A 15,035-nucleotide genomic window follows, 5' to 3' on the forward strand; every position below is an offset into this window, starting at 1 on the left:
TAGAAAAATGTCGAAAATCTAGTGTACGGTTTAAAGAAGATACACAGAATGGTGAAAAAATTAATGATTTCCAGTAATTATTCTAAGGATACTCAACAAAATGATATTGATTTTGATATTAGATTATTTTCTAAGCTACCAATTAACAATTCTGTTCTCGACAATTTTCAAAATAGTCTTATCAAAGGATTTGCTCGAGAGAGAAATGTTTGAGATGTATTCATACGATTTCAGATCCCTTCACGAGTTGCGAACTTTGTGGACAAAAGACGGAATCCCCATCGAGAACTCGAGAATATCGTACAGTTTTAACGACTCGTGGAATAGAACTTTGGCGTTGATATCGGCAAATATAACTTACACCGGTGTATACTCTTGCCACGTGTATTTAAGGAGCGGTGGATATCCAACAGTGAACGCCAGTGCGAAAGTTGTGGTGTATGGTAAGAACGATTCGTCGATTTCCGTTCTAATATCAGAAGAGCAATTTGCTTTCTTAAATGATACAAATTTAAGTGCTTTGCATTTTTCTATTTCAAAGTTTGAATTTCTTATTTCATGTGCTGGGGAATTCTATCTAAATCCTTTAATAATTAATATCAGTTATTAATTTACGTTATCATCGTTTTAGAGAAACCAACATTCATTACGGAATTGAAGCGGGAGACTCTTAGCGATTACGGATCAACTGTAACATTACCGTGCGACGCTGTCGGCGTTCCGCCTCCCAAAATCACTTGGTTTCGAAACGCTGAACCTGTTGACCACCTGCTTGGATCTAGGTGTGACTTTCGCAGACAACACTAATAACTAAAACTTGCTGTTTTTTCATTTTCCATACATTTACAGATACGCAATGGAAGAGGATGGATCTCTAACAATTAAAAAATTAACTATGGGTGACTCGGGAATGTTCCAGTGTCTAGCTTCGAACGAAGCTGGCGAAGCGTCCAGTTACACTTGGCTGAAAGCAAAAAGTTAGTACCGTGACCCAGAAGGGTTCCGTACGATCATTCAATATATGATAATTATCTTTTGTTTTTTTTTGTTTCGTTAGTCAAACGATTTTTGTTTGTACTTATCATAAATGACGTGTTTTTTATGGGGCAGAAGGATTAGAAAGCAGAGCGAAAAACAGAGTTGCCCGCTGGGCAGCTGGCTACAATGTAGTCAGAGTTCGCCAATCTGATCGCCGTTTTAAGTTCTCTCAATATCCAGACAGTAAGATTCCAATGACAAGTCGCCACGAAATATATATCCATCACTTTTATTTATTTTTTACTTAAATTACCCCAAGCACTTGCTTGAAGAATGCATATCACTCCACGTTGTTTGCTTTTACCAGCTGTGTCCGTGTTTTTCCTTTTGTTTTTCTGGTAGTCATAGTTAATAAGTACATCTGCAGAGCACGACAGTTCCCTTGTGTGCAAAAATACACTTTGCGTTGTTTAGTTTAAAACATTATAGAAGAAATTCATTATAGAACAGATTATATAGTTTTCATATCATTACATAATACAAACAAGATATATCTATAGTAAGATATTACATCGTGACATGTAAACGTAAGCTTGTTATTTAAACAAATAATATTAACATATTCGTACCGGCATCTGGAAATTTGAAAAAATTTGTTCCTTTTAAATATTTGCACGTACTTCTGATATAATTAACAGACATCAAGTACATCGTGACTAGCACGTATTTATCTATATTAAGAGATGATTTGTAAGGCAGAAACGTTAAAAATTAGTTACATTTGTAGTTATGCTATAGAGAGTACACGTAATCTTAGTAAAAATAAAATTTCAGTAAATTGAGTGTCATTATCAATTGAGAGTCAGGTACTGGTAAATTCAGCGTTTTCCATTGTATTTACATTAACGATATTTTCACGTTAAACTGTTCTTTATTTTTTAATTTGTTCATTATTAGCATTAAAAAATGTTAGTGAACGGTATACTGGAAAACACTGAAATGGGAAAAATTTACTTTTTGTGTTCGATTATTTCCACCTTTTTTTGCGTGCATGTGATCAATTCTTATTGCCTAGAAAGAGAAAAGAAGAATAAATTAATAGGTTCAAATTGTGTTTTCAGCGTCTGGACCAATCATGGAAAATGGTCCACAAAATCTGACTATACTAGATGGAAAAGATGCAACTTTAACATGCAACGCTGTGGCAGCTCCAATACCTAACACTACATGGATTTACAATGGTAAACTGTTAAGCAAAACGATAATCGATATCGTTTATACGTAAAGGAATTCCTTCATTTATTAGTCTTCTATATCCTACAGAAAATTAATAACTGACTCTGATCTATTGATAGATACGATTCCCGTGGAAATCGCTGGAAGGGTACAGGTTTTAGATAATGGTGATCTCTTGATTGCTGCAGTAAAACCAAACGACGCTGGAAAATATACTTGTGTTCGAGCTAACGAGGCTGGCTCTGTAAATGGATCAGCGTATCTTACTGTTTTAGGTAAAATATACTAAAAAAATGTTTAACTTTTTAAAATTTCAGATGTTTAAAATAAAAGAAAAAAATGATTCATGTACAGTTCCATTTCATTCTGAAGATTTCATTTGTTTTAGTTCGGACACAGATCGTTCAACCACCTGTTGATACGTCCGTTCTTCTCGGCTACACTGCAGAATTGCAGTGCAAAGTTTCTAACGATCCAAGCGTTTTATATGATATAGCATGGTTTCACAATTCGCAGTGCGTATTGTTAAAATCCATTTGTTATCGAGATCTGTTTTTATTCTAATTGAGTAACATGTACATTTGAAAGAGCGTTAAGTATTAATAAATATTGTATACTTGTTGCTTTTGTAGAGTAATAAATACGCAAGCCAGTCAAAGGGTAAAAATGCGAAACGATGGTACATTGGAGATAGCAGCCGTTCGTGCTTCCGATGTGGGCGAATATATGTGCTCTGTGGTTTCACCTGGAGGAAATGAGACTCGGTCCGCCCGTCTTAGTGTAATCGAATTGCCATTTGCCCCGATAAACGTAATGGCTACCCGTGTCGAGCGAATTTCTCCCCGCACTATAAATGTTAGCTGGGTTCCAGGTTTCGATGGAAACAGTCCTACAAAAAAGTTTATAGTTCAAAGGCGGGAAGTATCCGATCTTGGTAAGTGATTTTCTACGCTTTAATAAAAGATAAGTTCTCTGATACAGGAATATGATCTAAATTTGTAATTCTATTTATGTAGGACCAATTCCCGATTCCGCTCTAAATTGGATCATAGAGTGCAATAACGTGTCAGCGGAAAGTCGTTGGGTAATACTAAATAATCTTAAAGCGGCTGCTTCGTATCAATTTCGAGTAACCGCAGAAAATAGCGTTGGCGAAGGACCTCCTTCGGATCCTAGTAATGTGGTGGACCTGCCTCAAGAGCGTAAGTACATATTAGTTACAAGTCTATAAGCTATAAAGTGCGATATATGTACACAGAATGTTCCGATTTATACAAATTATACAAAGCATTTGTACAATTAAATTCATTCACTTTGTTGCAGCTCCCAGTGGTCCACCGGTAGGATTCGTTGGCTCTGCTCGTTCATCTTCAGAAATAATCACGCAGTGGCAATTACCGTTAGAAGAATACCGGAACGGCCATATCTTAGGATATGTGTTAAGATATAGACTGTACGGTTACAACGACAATCCTTGGACTATACAGAATATAACTAACGAGGCGCAAAGAAATTATCTCATCACCGACCTGATCACGTGGAAAGATTATATCGTGCAAATAGCAGCGTATAATGACAAAGGTGTCGGAGTGTTCACGGAAGGTTTGAAGATTAAAACCAAGGAAGGGGTGCCAGAAGCTCCACCAACGAATGTGAAAGCGAAAGCCATTAATTCAACTGCGGTAAAGGTCTGGTGGAAGCCACCGAATCCCCAGAAAATTAACGGTATAAATCAGGGCTACAAGCTACAAGCCTGGCTCGGTAATAATTTCACGGAAGCGAACGAGTATAGGTCGATGACGGTACCACCTAGTTTGTTCGATCCTCTCGCGGAGCAAAGTGCCATTATGACCGGTTTAAAGAAGTACACTTTGTACAATATAACTGTATTGTGCTTCACCGATCCAGGTGACGGCGAAAGAAGTACCCCGGTACAAATTCGTACGCTCGAAGACGTACCCGGAGAGGTGGATAATCTGCAATTCGAAAACATAAGCGATCGCTCGCTCACCGTTAGGTGGAATCCGCCGCAAGAGGTCAATGGAATACTCACGCTCTATCAATTGAAATATATGATCAAAGACGTGCCAGACTCTCAGCGGGTCGAAAACTTTACGTCGAATGTTCAATCGGCTACCATTGAACATTTACAAGCAATGACGCACTACAAATTCGAAGTTGTAGCATGGACCTCGATGGGCCCTGGTAAACCGAAAATAGCCGTCATTCAATCAGGGGTCGAGCCTGTGCTTCCTGAACCGCCTACAAAATTGGCATTATCCAATATAGACGCATTTTCCGTAGTCCTTCAATTTACACCAGGATTCGACGGCAACTCGTCAATAATTAAGTGGACCGTGCAAGCGCAAACTACTAGAAATACAACATGGTACAATATATATGAGGTCTCAGATCCTGATGCTAGTACAATCACCGTAGGCGGACTAATTCCGTTTATGCAATATAAACTAAGATTAATCGCTAACAACGTTGTCGGTGCTTCACAACCGTCGGAACCAACAAAGGAGTTTCAGACAATTCAGGCACCTCCGTCGCACCCTCCTAGAAACGTTACGGTTCGTGCAATGAGCGCTACGGAATTACGAGTCAGATGGATCGTAAGTATCAGGTTTAATAATGTATAACAACTCTTTACAGTCTTCCACCTTATTATTAACGTATTTCTTATTTTACTTCATTTAACAGCCATTGCAGCAAATTGAGTGGTACGGCAATCCAAGGGGATATAACGTTACTTACACCGAAGTTCGAACGAACAAATCGAAAAGTATAACTATAGAGGATCATACAGCAAATTCCTATATTTTAGAAAACATGGAAGAATATGCCCTTTATGAAATTGTAATGCAGGCGCTTAATGACGTTGGATCATCCACATTGAGCCCAAAGGCTATTGAAAGAACTCGTGAATCAGGTAAAATGTATAACATACGCGTGTGTGTATTTATCTAACGAATATTCTATTCGCTGATACGTAATTTTACCTTTAGTTCCCTCAATGGGGCCTATTAATGTGGAAGCAAACGCAACATCCTCCACGACTATATTAGTTAGATGGGGTGACGTTCCTATAGAACATCAGAATGGGCAAATAGAAGGATTTAAAGTTTATTATGGTGCAAATGCTAGATCAGCATTCCAATATAAAAACATTCCTAGTAATACTACGTTTACAACAACTTTAACAGAACTACGAAAGTTTGTTCAGTATCACATACAAGTTTTAGCTTATACAAGACTTGGCGATGGTACTCTGAGCATCCCGCCAGTTAGAGTACAAACATACGAAGATGGTAAGTCTTATGACTGTACTAAGAGGATATTGTTACATGTCGGTGATCAGAATTTATTGTAGCTTCAATTTCTCCTTTATAATGGTAACCAGATAAACGAATATTTTAGCTCCCGGACCGCCATCGAATGTATCATTTCCTGATGTAAGCTTGACCACTGCTCGCATTATTTGGGATACTCCTGAAGATCCAAACGGAGAAATACTCGCCTACAAAGTTATGTTTCATTTAAATAACAGTCAAGATCATCAATTTTCGAAGGAATTCCCTGCATCGGACAGAACTTTTAGGTAAAGTTAACGATGATTGGAAAACCATGGTCGACGTAAATATCAGAAATCGATAGGGAAGTCTGTATGTCCTTATATCTTTCAGAGCGACTGGATTAGAGCCAGAAAAGTATTACATGTTCTCGGTAACAGCACAAACGAGATTAGGTTGGGGGAAAACAGCGTACGCGCTTGTTTTTACTACAAATAACAGGGAACGTCCGCAAGCACCGTCAATGCCACAAGTTAGTAGATCGCAAGTACAAAGTCGACAGATAACGTTTACATGGACACCTGGTCGAGATGGATTTGCGCCACTAAGGTAAATTTTTTATTCGATTTTTTAAATTTAATGCGTAAGCTTTAATATTTGTAATAGTTATAATTGAAAGATATTTATCCGTAGATATTATACGGTACAACAATCAGAAAATTCGGGACCGTTCACAACTATCCCTGAAAGGGTAGAACCAACTTTAACATCATACACAGCAAACAATTTGAAACCGTTCACATTTTATCAATTTAGAATACAAGCAACTAACGATATAGGCCCATCAGCTTGGAGCACAGAGTCTGTTCAAGTCCAAACTCTGCCAGCGGGTAAACAATATTCATCACTACATTCCATCCTTTACGTTAAATTTATTCTATTGGCTGTAATTTGAATTTCTAGCACCTTCTCGCGGAGTTACTGGGTTGAAAGTTGTTCCAATAACAACATCTAGTATAGAGGTTCACTGGAACGCTATAGATGAAGTATATTGGAGCGGAGACCATACAACAGGTGGTTATCGCGTTATTTATCAACCAGTTTCTGATTTTCCGACGGCCCTTCAAGATACACCAAAAGAAGAAGTTCTAGGAATAAAGGTGATAAATGTAGTTATAGATGTGATTGAAGTTAGTTTCAAATTATAAAGTTCACTAACTCTTCTTTCTGGTATAGGCTACAAAAATTGTTTTGAGCGATTTAACAGAAGATAGATATTACGAGGTAGTAGTGCTTCCCTTCAATTCTGAAGGAGAAGGTCCATCAAGTCCACCAGTGACTGTATATGTAGGAGAAGCAGTTCCCACGGGAGAACCCCAGCATTTGAAAGCAGAACCGATATCATCGACGGAAGTTCATTTACGTTGGAAACCGCCACAAGCCAATATGCAAAATGGAGATTTATTAGGATATAAAGTAAATACACTTTCTCGTGTGCTAACATTTGTGATTTTATCAAATATTTACTTACATCCTTTATTTCAGATTTTCTATTTAGTTACCGATTCTCCCCAAGAACTAGAAAACAAACAAGAAGAAGAAATAGAAGTTGTTCCAGCGTCATATTTAACACATAGCTTAGTGTTCTTGGATAAATATACAGAGTACCGTATTCAAGTATTAGCATTCAATCCCGCTGGCGATGGTCCTCGAACCCCACCCATCACCGTTAGAACTAAACAAGTAAATTTAATAATAACTGAATTTAACGCAAGCTTATACTAATTTTGTTTACAACAATGTACTCCATTCTATTCGCAGGATATACCTGGACCACCATATAATCTACAATTTTCTGAAATTACAATGACCAGTCTTCGTGTTTCTTGGGAAGCGCCTAAGCTACGGAATGGTGAAATAATAGGTTACATCGTTACGTACGAGACAGCTGAACAGAACGATCGTAAGTTTTTAATACGAGCATACACTCGACAGAATTAAATCTTATGTGAACAACCGGGTATCCACAATTATAGTTCTTGTTACTCATACATCATATCTTACTTCATCATAGGTTTTAGTAAACAAGTTAAACAGAAAGTGACAGAAACGAGCTTGTTAATTCAACCTTTGGAAGAAGAAGAAACTTATACTTTTATGATTCGAGCACAGACCATTGATTTTGGCCCGCCCATATCTGGAAATGTCACGACGGGCCCGCAAGAAGGTTCGCCAATGGCACCTAGTAATCTTGCCGTGACTAAAACAGTGTCCAGTGTCGAATTACAGTGGACTAACGGAGCTTCTGGGAAAGGACCCATTCTAGGGTACTACATCGAAACCCGGCGCAAAGGTAAATAATATAAAACGTTTTAATAAATACGTAAATTCGTCAGATACTTGAGAAACTGAAATAGAAGTTGTAAAATTTAAGAAAAGAATTATAAATTTCGAACTACAGATAGTACTATTTGCATTACTAATTCTCTCCTTTTTATAATCATATAGCAATGGAAGAGTGGCAGCATTGTAAGTGTCAATGCACGTAAATATATTGAGCGTCGATTTTTATACGATTAGATGATCTCAGGAGTTAAATATCATTTGTTAGCGTTAAAACGTGGCTTTCTGTCTTTTGTAATTAATCTGTGATCATATTTGTTTAGTGGTAATTTGTAACTGTTGACTGCATGATGTCATAGCATGACATTTTCCATGGATTCAATTAGAAGTTCATCGATCATCTTAACTTTGAATGCTGCTATATAATTTACTGTATAATAAATGAATAGCTGAAGTTTTACGTGTTAGATAACGATATTCCTACAGTTTGAATTTTCCAGTTCCTACGTCTAATACTTCATTAACTTCCTCGAAATATGTAACATAGAACATACAGCTTAACTTCGCAAGTTTTCGATCATTATCACTTTAAAAGAAAAAGAAAAAGATAAGGAAACCATAATATATCTTCTTTTTTTTTTGTAGCACATAATCTTGAGAAAACCTGCAGAAGTTTCCAGTTGCATTTACGATTCTATTACCAAAATCAAATAAATATTATCATTATATTTCTAATTATAGATGACAGTCGTTGGCAAACGATAGTACGTAGTAGCAACGGACCGTTGACGGAGTATTCGGTATCGTATCAAAATCTACTTCCATCCACATCGTACTTGTTTCGAGTGATATCGTATAATCGCTATGGAATTAGTTATCCAGCCTATTCCACAGAAACGGTAAATAATATGGCTGAAAATATATTTTTGCAAATAATTTTGCGCACGTTACACATTAACGACAATATGATGTATTTCTTCCAGATATTAACTCCATCAAAGCTATACCTCGAGTATGCGTATTTGCAACATAAACCATTTTATAGGCAAACTTGGTTTATGGTCACTTTAGCTGCTGCGTCAATTATAATTATTATAATGGTCATAGCGGTGCTATGCGTGAAAAGTAAAAGTTATAAATATAAACGTAAGTGTTTACAAATTAGAACCATTCTACGTCTCGAGTGACTCAGTCACCGGATTGCTAAGTACTTTAGTTTGAAGATTACATAAACTAATCGTATAACAATTGTTTTAGAAGAAGCACAAAAGACACTCGAAGAGTCTATGGCAATGGACACAGACGATAGACAAGAGTCTGATTTAGAACTTTATAGATCAAGACAAGGAGGCGGTGGTGCTATGAATATGGCCAGTGCTTGCGGTACTTTAGGTAAAAGAAGTACTCTGGCGAGAAAATCTATGCATCCTCCTCCTCCAACGATGTTAGGTAAATCGCCTCCAAGACCATCGCCAGCCTCGGTCGCTTATCATAGCGACGAAGAAAGTCTGAAAGGATACGATGAAAACCCTGACGATAGTAGCGTTACAGAAAAACCTTCTGAGATTAGTTCAACAGACTCGCAGGTAATGTTTTTCTTCTTAATCGTTTTCAGTGGCATACGTGGAATATTTTAGGATTCAATTTTATCTACAATGGACTTGCTTGATGCGATTTATCTGCGAAATTCCGTAATATGGATATTATATAGTGGATATTTATAGTTGCTGCAATTTTTACAAACTTTAATCGCGTGTTTCTACATGTCGGATAAAAAGTCTGATGAAACTTTTGCGTGACCAACCAATACGAACGACACGATCGTGTCGCATGACATTGCAACACTTAAATATGCTAACTGTATATAACAGATGATATTCTACTTTTACATTTTATGTTTCAGGGATCTGAGAGTGAGAACGAAAGTGTACAGTCGGATCCACATTCCTTTGTAAATCATTACGCTAACGTTAATGATTCCTTGAGACAGTCGTGGAAGAGGCAAAAACCAGTTAGAAATTATTCGTCATACACTGATTCTGAACCTGAAGGTAGTGCTGTTGTCAGTTTAAACGGGGGTCAAATTATCATGAATAATATGGCAAGGTCGAGAGCACCGTTGCCTGGTTTCTCGTCGTTTGTATAATTCGTTCGTAATAATAAAGAATTGAAACTTTTATTAAGTAGGTAGGGTGCCGAATTAGCATAGCGACGTTTACTATCGTTATGCGATTAAGGTGAAATAAATTTACGCTGAGCATCTATTATTGGTTTTAAATGCATATTAAGAAAGTTAATGATTTTAACAGAAACTGTTTAATTGTTAGACGCGTATATAAAAAGAGACTGGTCGTTGAAACTAGAATCGTTTTCACAAAAAGTAGACTAGTTAGAACTTTTAATAGCTCAGCACTGATATTGAGAAGTACACAGAGTTAAAGACTTACGTTGAAACACTTATTCACGAGTGTTTCACACACGCTGATACTTCGTATAGTAACTTTTTAATATGCTTCTGGCACCACCATATTGTGATATATTGAGATACATAATATTATTTATAATTTTAGATAAGGTCGTGTATAATGGGTATTTTTTACTTTTATTAAGTGAAGTTCAGAAAAAAAAGTATCACATGGATCTCGAGTAATGTTATACTTATGCATTTTTTGAACTGTAAGCGGGGTGTACGTTGACGAAAGCGATCTGTTAATATAACGTAGGTAAAAAAAAAAAAACAGCAGAACAATATTATTAATAATAAAAGAAAAAACAATACATAAACAAAGAAACTGCCAGAAACAAATATATAATTTATAAATTTAAAAAGTAAAATAATATTTTAATACTATATTAAAAAATATGATAAAAACAATTAAATTACAATCTTTCTTTAAAATATATTTATGTAATCAATGAAATTATTGATCGCAATATCACTTATAAGTTCTCTGTCTTGAATAGACAAATTTCTTCAATATTTCCAATTGAGATTTGTGCTATAAATGAAAGTTGTACAATGTAAGACATTGATTTAAGTGTACTATTGAACAATCTACAGTCAGGCCTATCATATCAATTTGAAATAACTTTCATAGACTAAATATTAATCTGATAATACTATTGTACTGATTAAATAGTAAACATACAAGACATTTATGTAAAATGTGCCTGTGTGCATTTCTACTTCTAAATGATTCTGTTCTTACTATTACTATGTATAATGTACATAAAACTCATAAATTACGAAATAGCGAATAATGATACAAACACATGTACATTTAGTGCACAGCCAAGGAAACGTTAGATAAAATTTTATGCTGAATAACCCTTAAACATGTATTTAACTTCCATGAGTAGAAGCTTATCAGTTATTTCATGCTCTATTTTTTTTCTTCAAATCAGAATGAAAAGGAAAATGATCTGGCTTTAACGTATCGATATTTGCATATAAAATATACATATGCAATTTATTTAATTCTCAACAATATCATTCATTCATTTTTGTAGTATATAATATTACACATACAGTATTGTATAACATTATTATACACCAACTTACTCGATTTAGGACAGTAATTTTTTAGCATAATGCATTTATTCGATGTAATTATCCTGTCAGAGTAAAAACTACTGTTTTAAATATGAAAAACATTTCAGACTGATATTGACACGTGAAATGTTTTTCCTCGCTATATATTAATTTTATAATAAAGAAAGAAGGTCATAGAAATTATATAAACAGAATGTTAAGAAGTCATAGAAACATTAACTATAAATCTTTAAGAATATTCTTCGACAATATATGCTATAAAATTTAAAGATTTATTATTGAAAATGAAGGTGGCAGCTAGAATTTCATTACATTTGAAAAAACAATTACTAATTGTAGTTGATCGATAAGGCAAAGTTGATAAGCTATACTTAAACTTTAAATTGGATGATTGACTTCAATTAATTATGGCCATAGTATCAATTACTACTCAAAAATCGTGATCAATATGTGTCATAAACTAGATGGCAAGTTATTTGAGTAACATTTATTTAAAAAAAAATAATCAATTTTTATACCCTTATCATTATATAATGTCTTTTTACGCATTGAACTTGCTTTCTAGTTTCTATTAAATATATAGCATTAATTTTGACTATTTGTTAGTATCAGTCATCAATCATTACCGTCCTGTGTCATAAACATTTTTTCTTCTCAGAAATGAAAATATGATCATCTCTGTCGCACTGCCAATAAGCGTTAGTTCGAGAATAAAATTATTTTTACCTGCATTTCTAAGTACTAGCAAAAGATTTAAACAGAACATATCTGAAATTATACATTACACTTGTACAAGATATTCCAAGTACACGTTTAGTTTTTTAATAAAATTTATATAAATTTATCAACGCATTGTTTACCATCGCATTTTTTAATACGTAATTTTTATCGATGATATGTTCGCTAAGTTTTTGGAATATTTTTCAAAGAACAAAATTGAAACTGTGTTCATATAAAATAAATAATAAATACGTTTTAATATGAGATATTTATTTATACAAAAAGTTTTTCACATGCTTCGTACCATTTAGTAAGTTTTGGCAAACATTTCTTTGGAAAAACTTGTTTAATTGTACACCATACAGCAATATCTGCTATATCAGGTTTCTTCTCACCTGACCAATTTGTATCTAACTTATCAGCTATCAATGACAATATTTCTTGTTTTTTCTTTGACGATTCTTCAAAATGTAATGAATGACATAAATCTAGTACTAAGTCAGTTGTATTTATCTTCTCTATACAGAGAGAATTTTCATAATTGTGCGAACTTATTAACCTACTTAAATATCTTAGGAAATTTGTTTCACCAGTTATACAGTAACTATGTAGGCCAGATACAAGTTGCAGATCCTCGACTGAAAAAAATGAAACCTTTCATGAACATAATTTCTTTCTATGTAAATGTTTTTTACATATCCAAACCTTATATTAATATGATTTTTTATGTCTTAGATGTAAGAATGTAATTAGTTTACCATCTTTCCAGATCAGTGATAAATTAATAACATTTTTCCTGGAGGAACAAGTGGATGGTTGATAACTAATAGGCCCTTCTTTGTCAATGCTCGAATGAACATAAGTTCGCACGTTTATGTCCGTGTCTTTCCACACTTTTTGTAATGCAGATATAGAATAAGGTGGCCTTTTCGGATTCGCATTAATGATAAGACTCTCGTTAACCGCCTCCTATGAAAGTTATTCTTAGTTTTCATTCGAAGGAGATTAAATATTTTGTTACACTTATGTTAACGTTACCTGAGTCTCATTACTTCTATCATCGACGGCGACTTGATTCGACTGTTTTAAGAAATTGGAGAGTACCGAAACTTGCTTTTTAAGCTCCGCAAGTTGCGCTAATATCTTTTCTTGGCGTGCTTCCAGTGCATTGTATTCAGGCATTGGACTCTGGAATGAAAAGTTTCTTCATTGTACATGCAACATCGCTCACTGTAAAATTATAGTCTGTTAAATTATAAATATCGCGAAGATAAGCAAAACTAAAATTATTCTATACTACTATATTGGATTCGATGATTGAAAGTTAGAGATTCTGGAAAACATGAAAGAAATTTTGCCATTTCTTGAACAGCACTAACAAAACCTACTAAAATCATATTACACCAATATAATTCTACTAACCGATTGGAATCTGAGGCTCAGAACTCTCTATAATACTCATAACAGTACAATTTCCCTTTACAATGTGCACTAGAAACTTTGAACTGAGTTATAAAATGTTAATGGCACTCAGTATAAAATGGACATATATGTCTAAAAATGATGCAAAAAGAATATGATTCAACACACTTGTTCATTTGATTAATGGCAGTAAACAACTACAAGTGAGACACATCTTTTTACTGGGTTAGGTTTTACATGTGTTTGGTTATACAACAGTACTTTGTAGCTTTCAGTGCAGTTCTAATTTAGTAAGCCTGCCCTTCTTCTATAATAATTATCACCGCGTTCCCGCTTATCCTTCGAGCGAACTGAATTTTTCGGTAACGTTGCCGCGTAGTGTCCTGTTAGATGAAAAATTGGAGGGGCAAGCATCGATCAAGCCCGTAGAACCATATTCCCGGTCGATCGTGATTAGTGCTTGTGGAAATTTTGGGAGGAGTCATGCACAACAAGCTCGAGACAGAAGAAACATTGATAGCCACCATGCTTAATAAACGCGTGAGTAAAAACCGTCGGTTCTAGTTAAACAGCAACGTTCTCTTTCACGTTTCGACAGGATAACAGAAATGATGAAAACCTTTAAAAAGCTGATAACCTGCTCAGTGATATCGGGCACGATCTTGTTCACGGCTTCCGTATGGTTGTCTGTTGATCGCTCCTCGTGAATATTTCGCATTTCGTACATCGTTTTACGATGATGCAACGTTCGCGGCAGGGTAACGACAGGTTTCAGCGTGTACATCGTCATTTCGTTCCGCATTTCGCTCGTCCCTCGGTAATTAATCCATCAAAAATACCGGCGAGTATTCACATACAATCGTCGCACTCTCGTTCGTTTTTCGTATTTCTCGATTTTCGCTAGACGGCCATTTTTCTTGTATCCCTCCACCCCCCCAACCCTACCTTCTCTGATCGTCGTGCCCTCACGCCGTCCGCTCTACCCGCAATGCTTTCCAACCACTGACATCCGTTTCAAAGATGGCGCCATTATTTTTCACGAAATTACATCATGCGAGGATCTTATGTTGTTTTCGACGATATTATTTCACGCGTTTCCCCGTACGCTCCTCGTCGAAAAATTATCCCGATTTTCTTCGCACTCGTAAGAGCGACGGATTAAAGATAGATTAGTTCCTCGTTCATCTAGGATACGATAAACGAAAATGCATTATTGTGATATGTATATAAAATTCTGTGACTAATTGTTGCCGATAAATAGCTTTTGTAAATTGTGATACGATTTCTTTCATTTTTCCATGTAAATAAGTGTTTATATTCAAGTAGGAATGATATCGTGCGATATTCCTGTATACAGTTATTTGATTGGTAAGAGTAACACATTTTTTGCCGTTTCTAAAACGCAACGATTATAAAAGGACTGTAACTTTAAGAAAGTTTACTTGATCGGCATACATTATCGTTCGAAATATGTAAAAGGCAAACAT

The 15,035-nt window shown here is 35.3% G+C and overlaps 2 protein-coding genes across 9 annotated transcripts in view; one reads left to right on the plus strand and one right to left on the minus strand.

Annotated features, from left to right (window-relative positions):
- Sdk (sidekick cell adhesion molecule) overlaps positions 1 to 11,739 on the plus strand; it is a 41,939-nt gene extending 30,200 nt beyond the window's left edge. For 3 of the 7 annotated variants that reach the window (XM_076899341.1, XM_076899343.1, XM_076899342.1), the window contains 25 exons: positions 235 to 443; positions 632 to 782; positions 850 to 977; positions 1,111 to 1,221; positions 2,100 to 2,219; positions 2,334 to 2,489; positions 2,603 to 2,729; positions 2,847 to 3,148; positions 3,231 to 3,416; positions 3,538 to 4,832; positions 4,921 to 5,149; positions 5,226 to 5,528; positions 5,638 to 5,818; positions 5,904 to 6,119; positions 6,204 to 6,400; positions 6,474 to 6,670; positions 6,747 to 6,986; positions 7,056 to 7,253; positions 7,332 to 7,473; positions 7,585 to 7,863; positions 8,019 to 8,039; positions 8,595 to 8,752; positions 8,837 to 8,999; positions 9,111 to 9,439; positions 9,757 to 11,739. In XM_076899341.1, the coding sequence (XP_076755456.1) occupies positions 235 to 443; positions 632 to 782; positions 850 to 977; positions 1,111 to 1,221; positions 2,100 to 2,219; positions 2,334 to 2,489; positions 2,603 to 2,729; positions 2,847 to 3,148; positions 3,231 to 3,416; positions 3,538 to 4,832; positions 4,921 to 5,149; positions 5,226 to 5,528; positions 5,638 to 5,818; positions 5,904 to 6,119; positions 6,204 to 6,400; positions 6,474 to 6,670; positions 6,747 to 6,986; positions 7,056 to 7,253; positions 7,332 to 7,473; positions 7,585 to 7,863; positions 8,019 to 8,039; positions 8,595 to 8,752; positions 8,837 to 8,999; positions 9,111 to 9,439; positions 9,757 to 9,999 (5,881 nt within the window). In that variant the 3' untranslated portion in view covers positions 10,000 to 11,739. The remainder of the gene's footprint in view (positions 1 to 234; positions 444 to 631; positions 783 to 849; positions 978 to 1,110; positions 1,222 to 2,099; positions 2,220 to 2,333; positions 2,490 to 2,602; positions 2,730 to 2,846; positions 3,149 to 3,230; positions 3,417 to 3,537; positions 4,833 to 4,920; positions 5,150 to 5,225; positions 5,529 to 5,637; positions 5,819 to 5,903; positions 6,120 to 6,203; positions 6,401 to 6,473; positions 6,671 to 6,746; positions 6,987 to 7,055; positions 7,254 to 7,331; positions 7,474 to 7,584; positions 7,864 to 8,018; positions 8,040 to 8,594; positions 8,753 to 8,836; positions 9,000 to 9,110; positions 9,440 to 9,756) is intronic. The other 4 variants (XM_076899344.1, XM_076899347.1, XM_076899348.1 and 1 more) reach the window with 4 other exon arrangements.
- Positions 11,740 to 12,375: 636 nt separating this feature from the next.
- On the minus strand, positions 12,376 to 14,484 carry LOC143426143 (putative aminoacyl tRNA synthase complex-interacting multifunctional protein 2). 2 transcript variants are annotated; one of them, XM_076899351.1, is made up of 4 exons: positions 14,186 to 14,484; positions 13,165 to 13,314; positions 12,885 to 13,095; positions 12,376 to 12,764 (listed from the first exon to the last, which is right to left on the minus strand). In XM_076899351.1, exons 1-4 carry the CDS (start codon positions 14,348 to 14,350, stop codon positions 12,400 to 12,402), a joined length of 891 nt encoding a protein of 296 aa, XP_076755466.1. In that variant the 5' UTR covers positions 14,351 to 14,484; the 3' UTR covers positions 12,376 to 12,399. The 2 variants fall into 2 exon arrangements, with proteins under 2 accessions (XP_076755466.1, XP_076755465.1); XM_076899350.1 differs by having other exon boundaries at positions 14,168 to 14,484.
- Between the last annotated feature and the right edge of the window lie 551 nt (positions 14,485 to 15,035).

This window comes from Xylocopa sonorina, chromosome 8, assembly GCF_050948175.1.
Source record: "Xylocopa sonorina isolate GNS202 chromosome 8, iyXylSono1_principal, whole genome shotgun sequence".
Classification (NCBI taxonomy): domain Eukaryota; kingdom Metazoa; phylum Arthropoda; class Insecta; order Hymenoptera; family Apidae; genus Xylocopa; species Xylocopa sonorina.

Excerpts from the sequence above, each read along its gene's own strand:
- LOC143426143 (XM_076899350.1), bottom strand. The coding sequence starts at position 14,350 with ATGCGGAACGAAATGACGATGTACACGCTGAAACCTGTCGTTACCCTG. Across the intron at positions 13,315-14,167 it reads AGGTTATCAGCTTTTTAAAG|AGTCCAATGCCTGAATACAA; the intron begins GTTTTCATCATT and ends TTTTCATTCCAG. Across the intron at positions 12,765-12,884 it reads ATCACTGATCTGGAAAGATG|TCGAGGATCTGCAACTTGTA; the intron begins GTAAACTAATTA and ends CATTTTTTTCAG.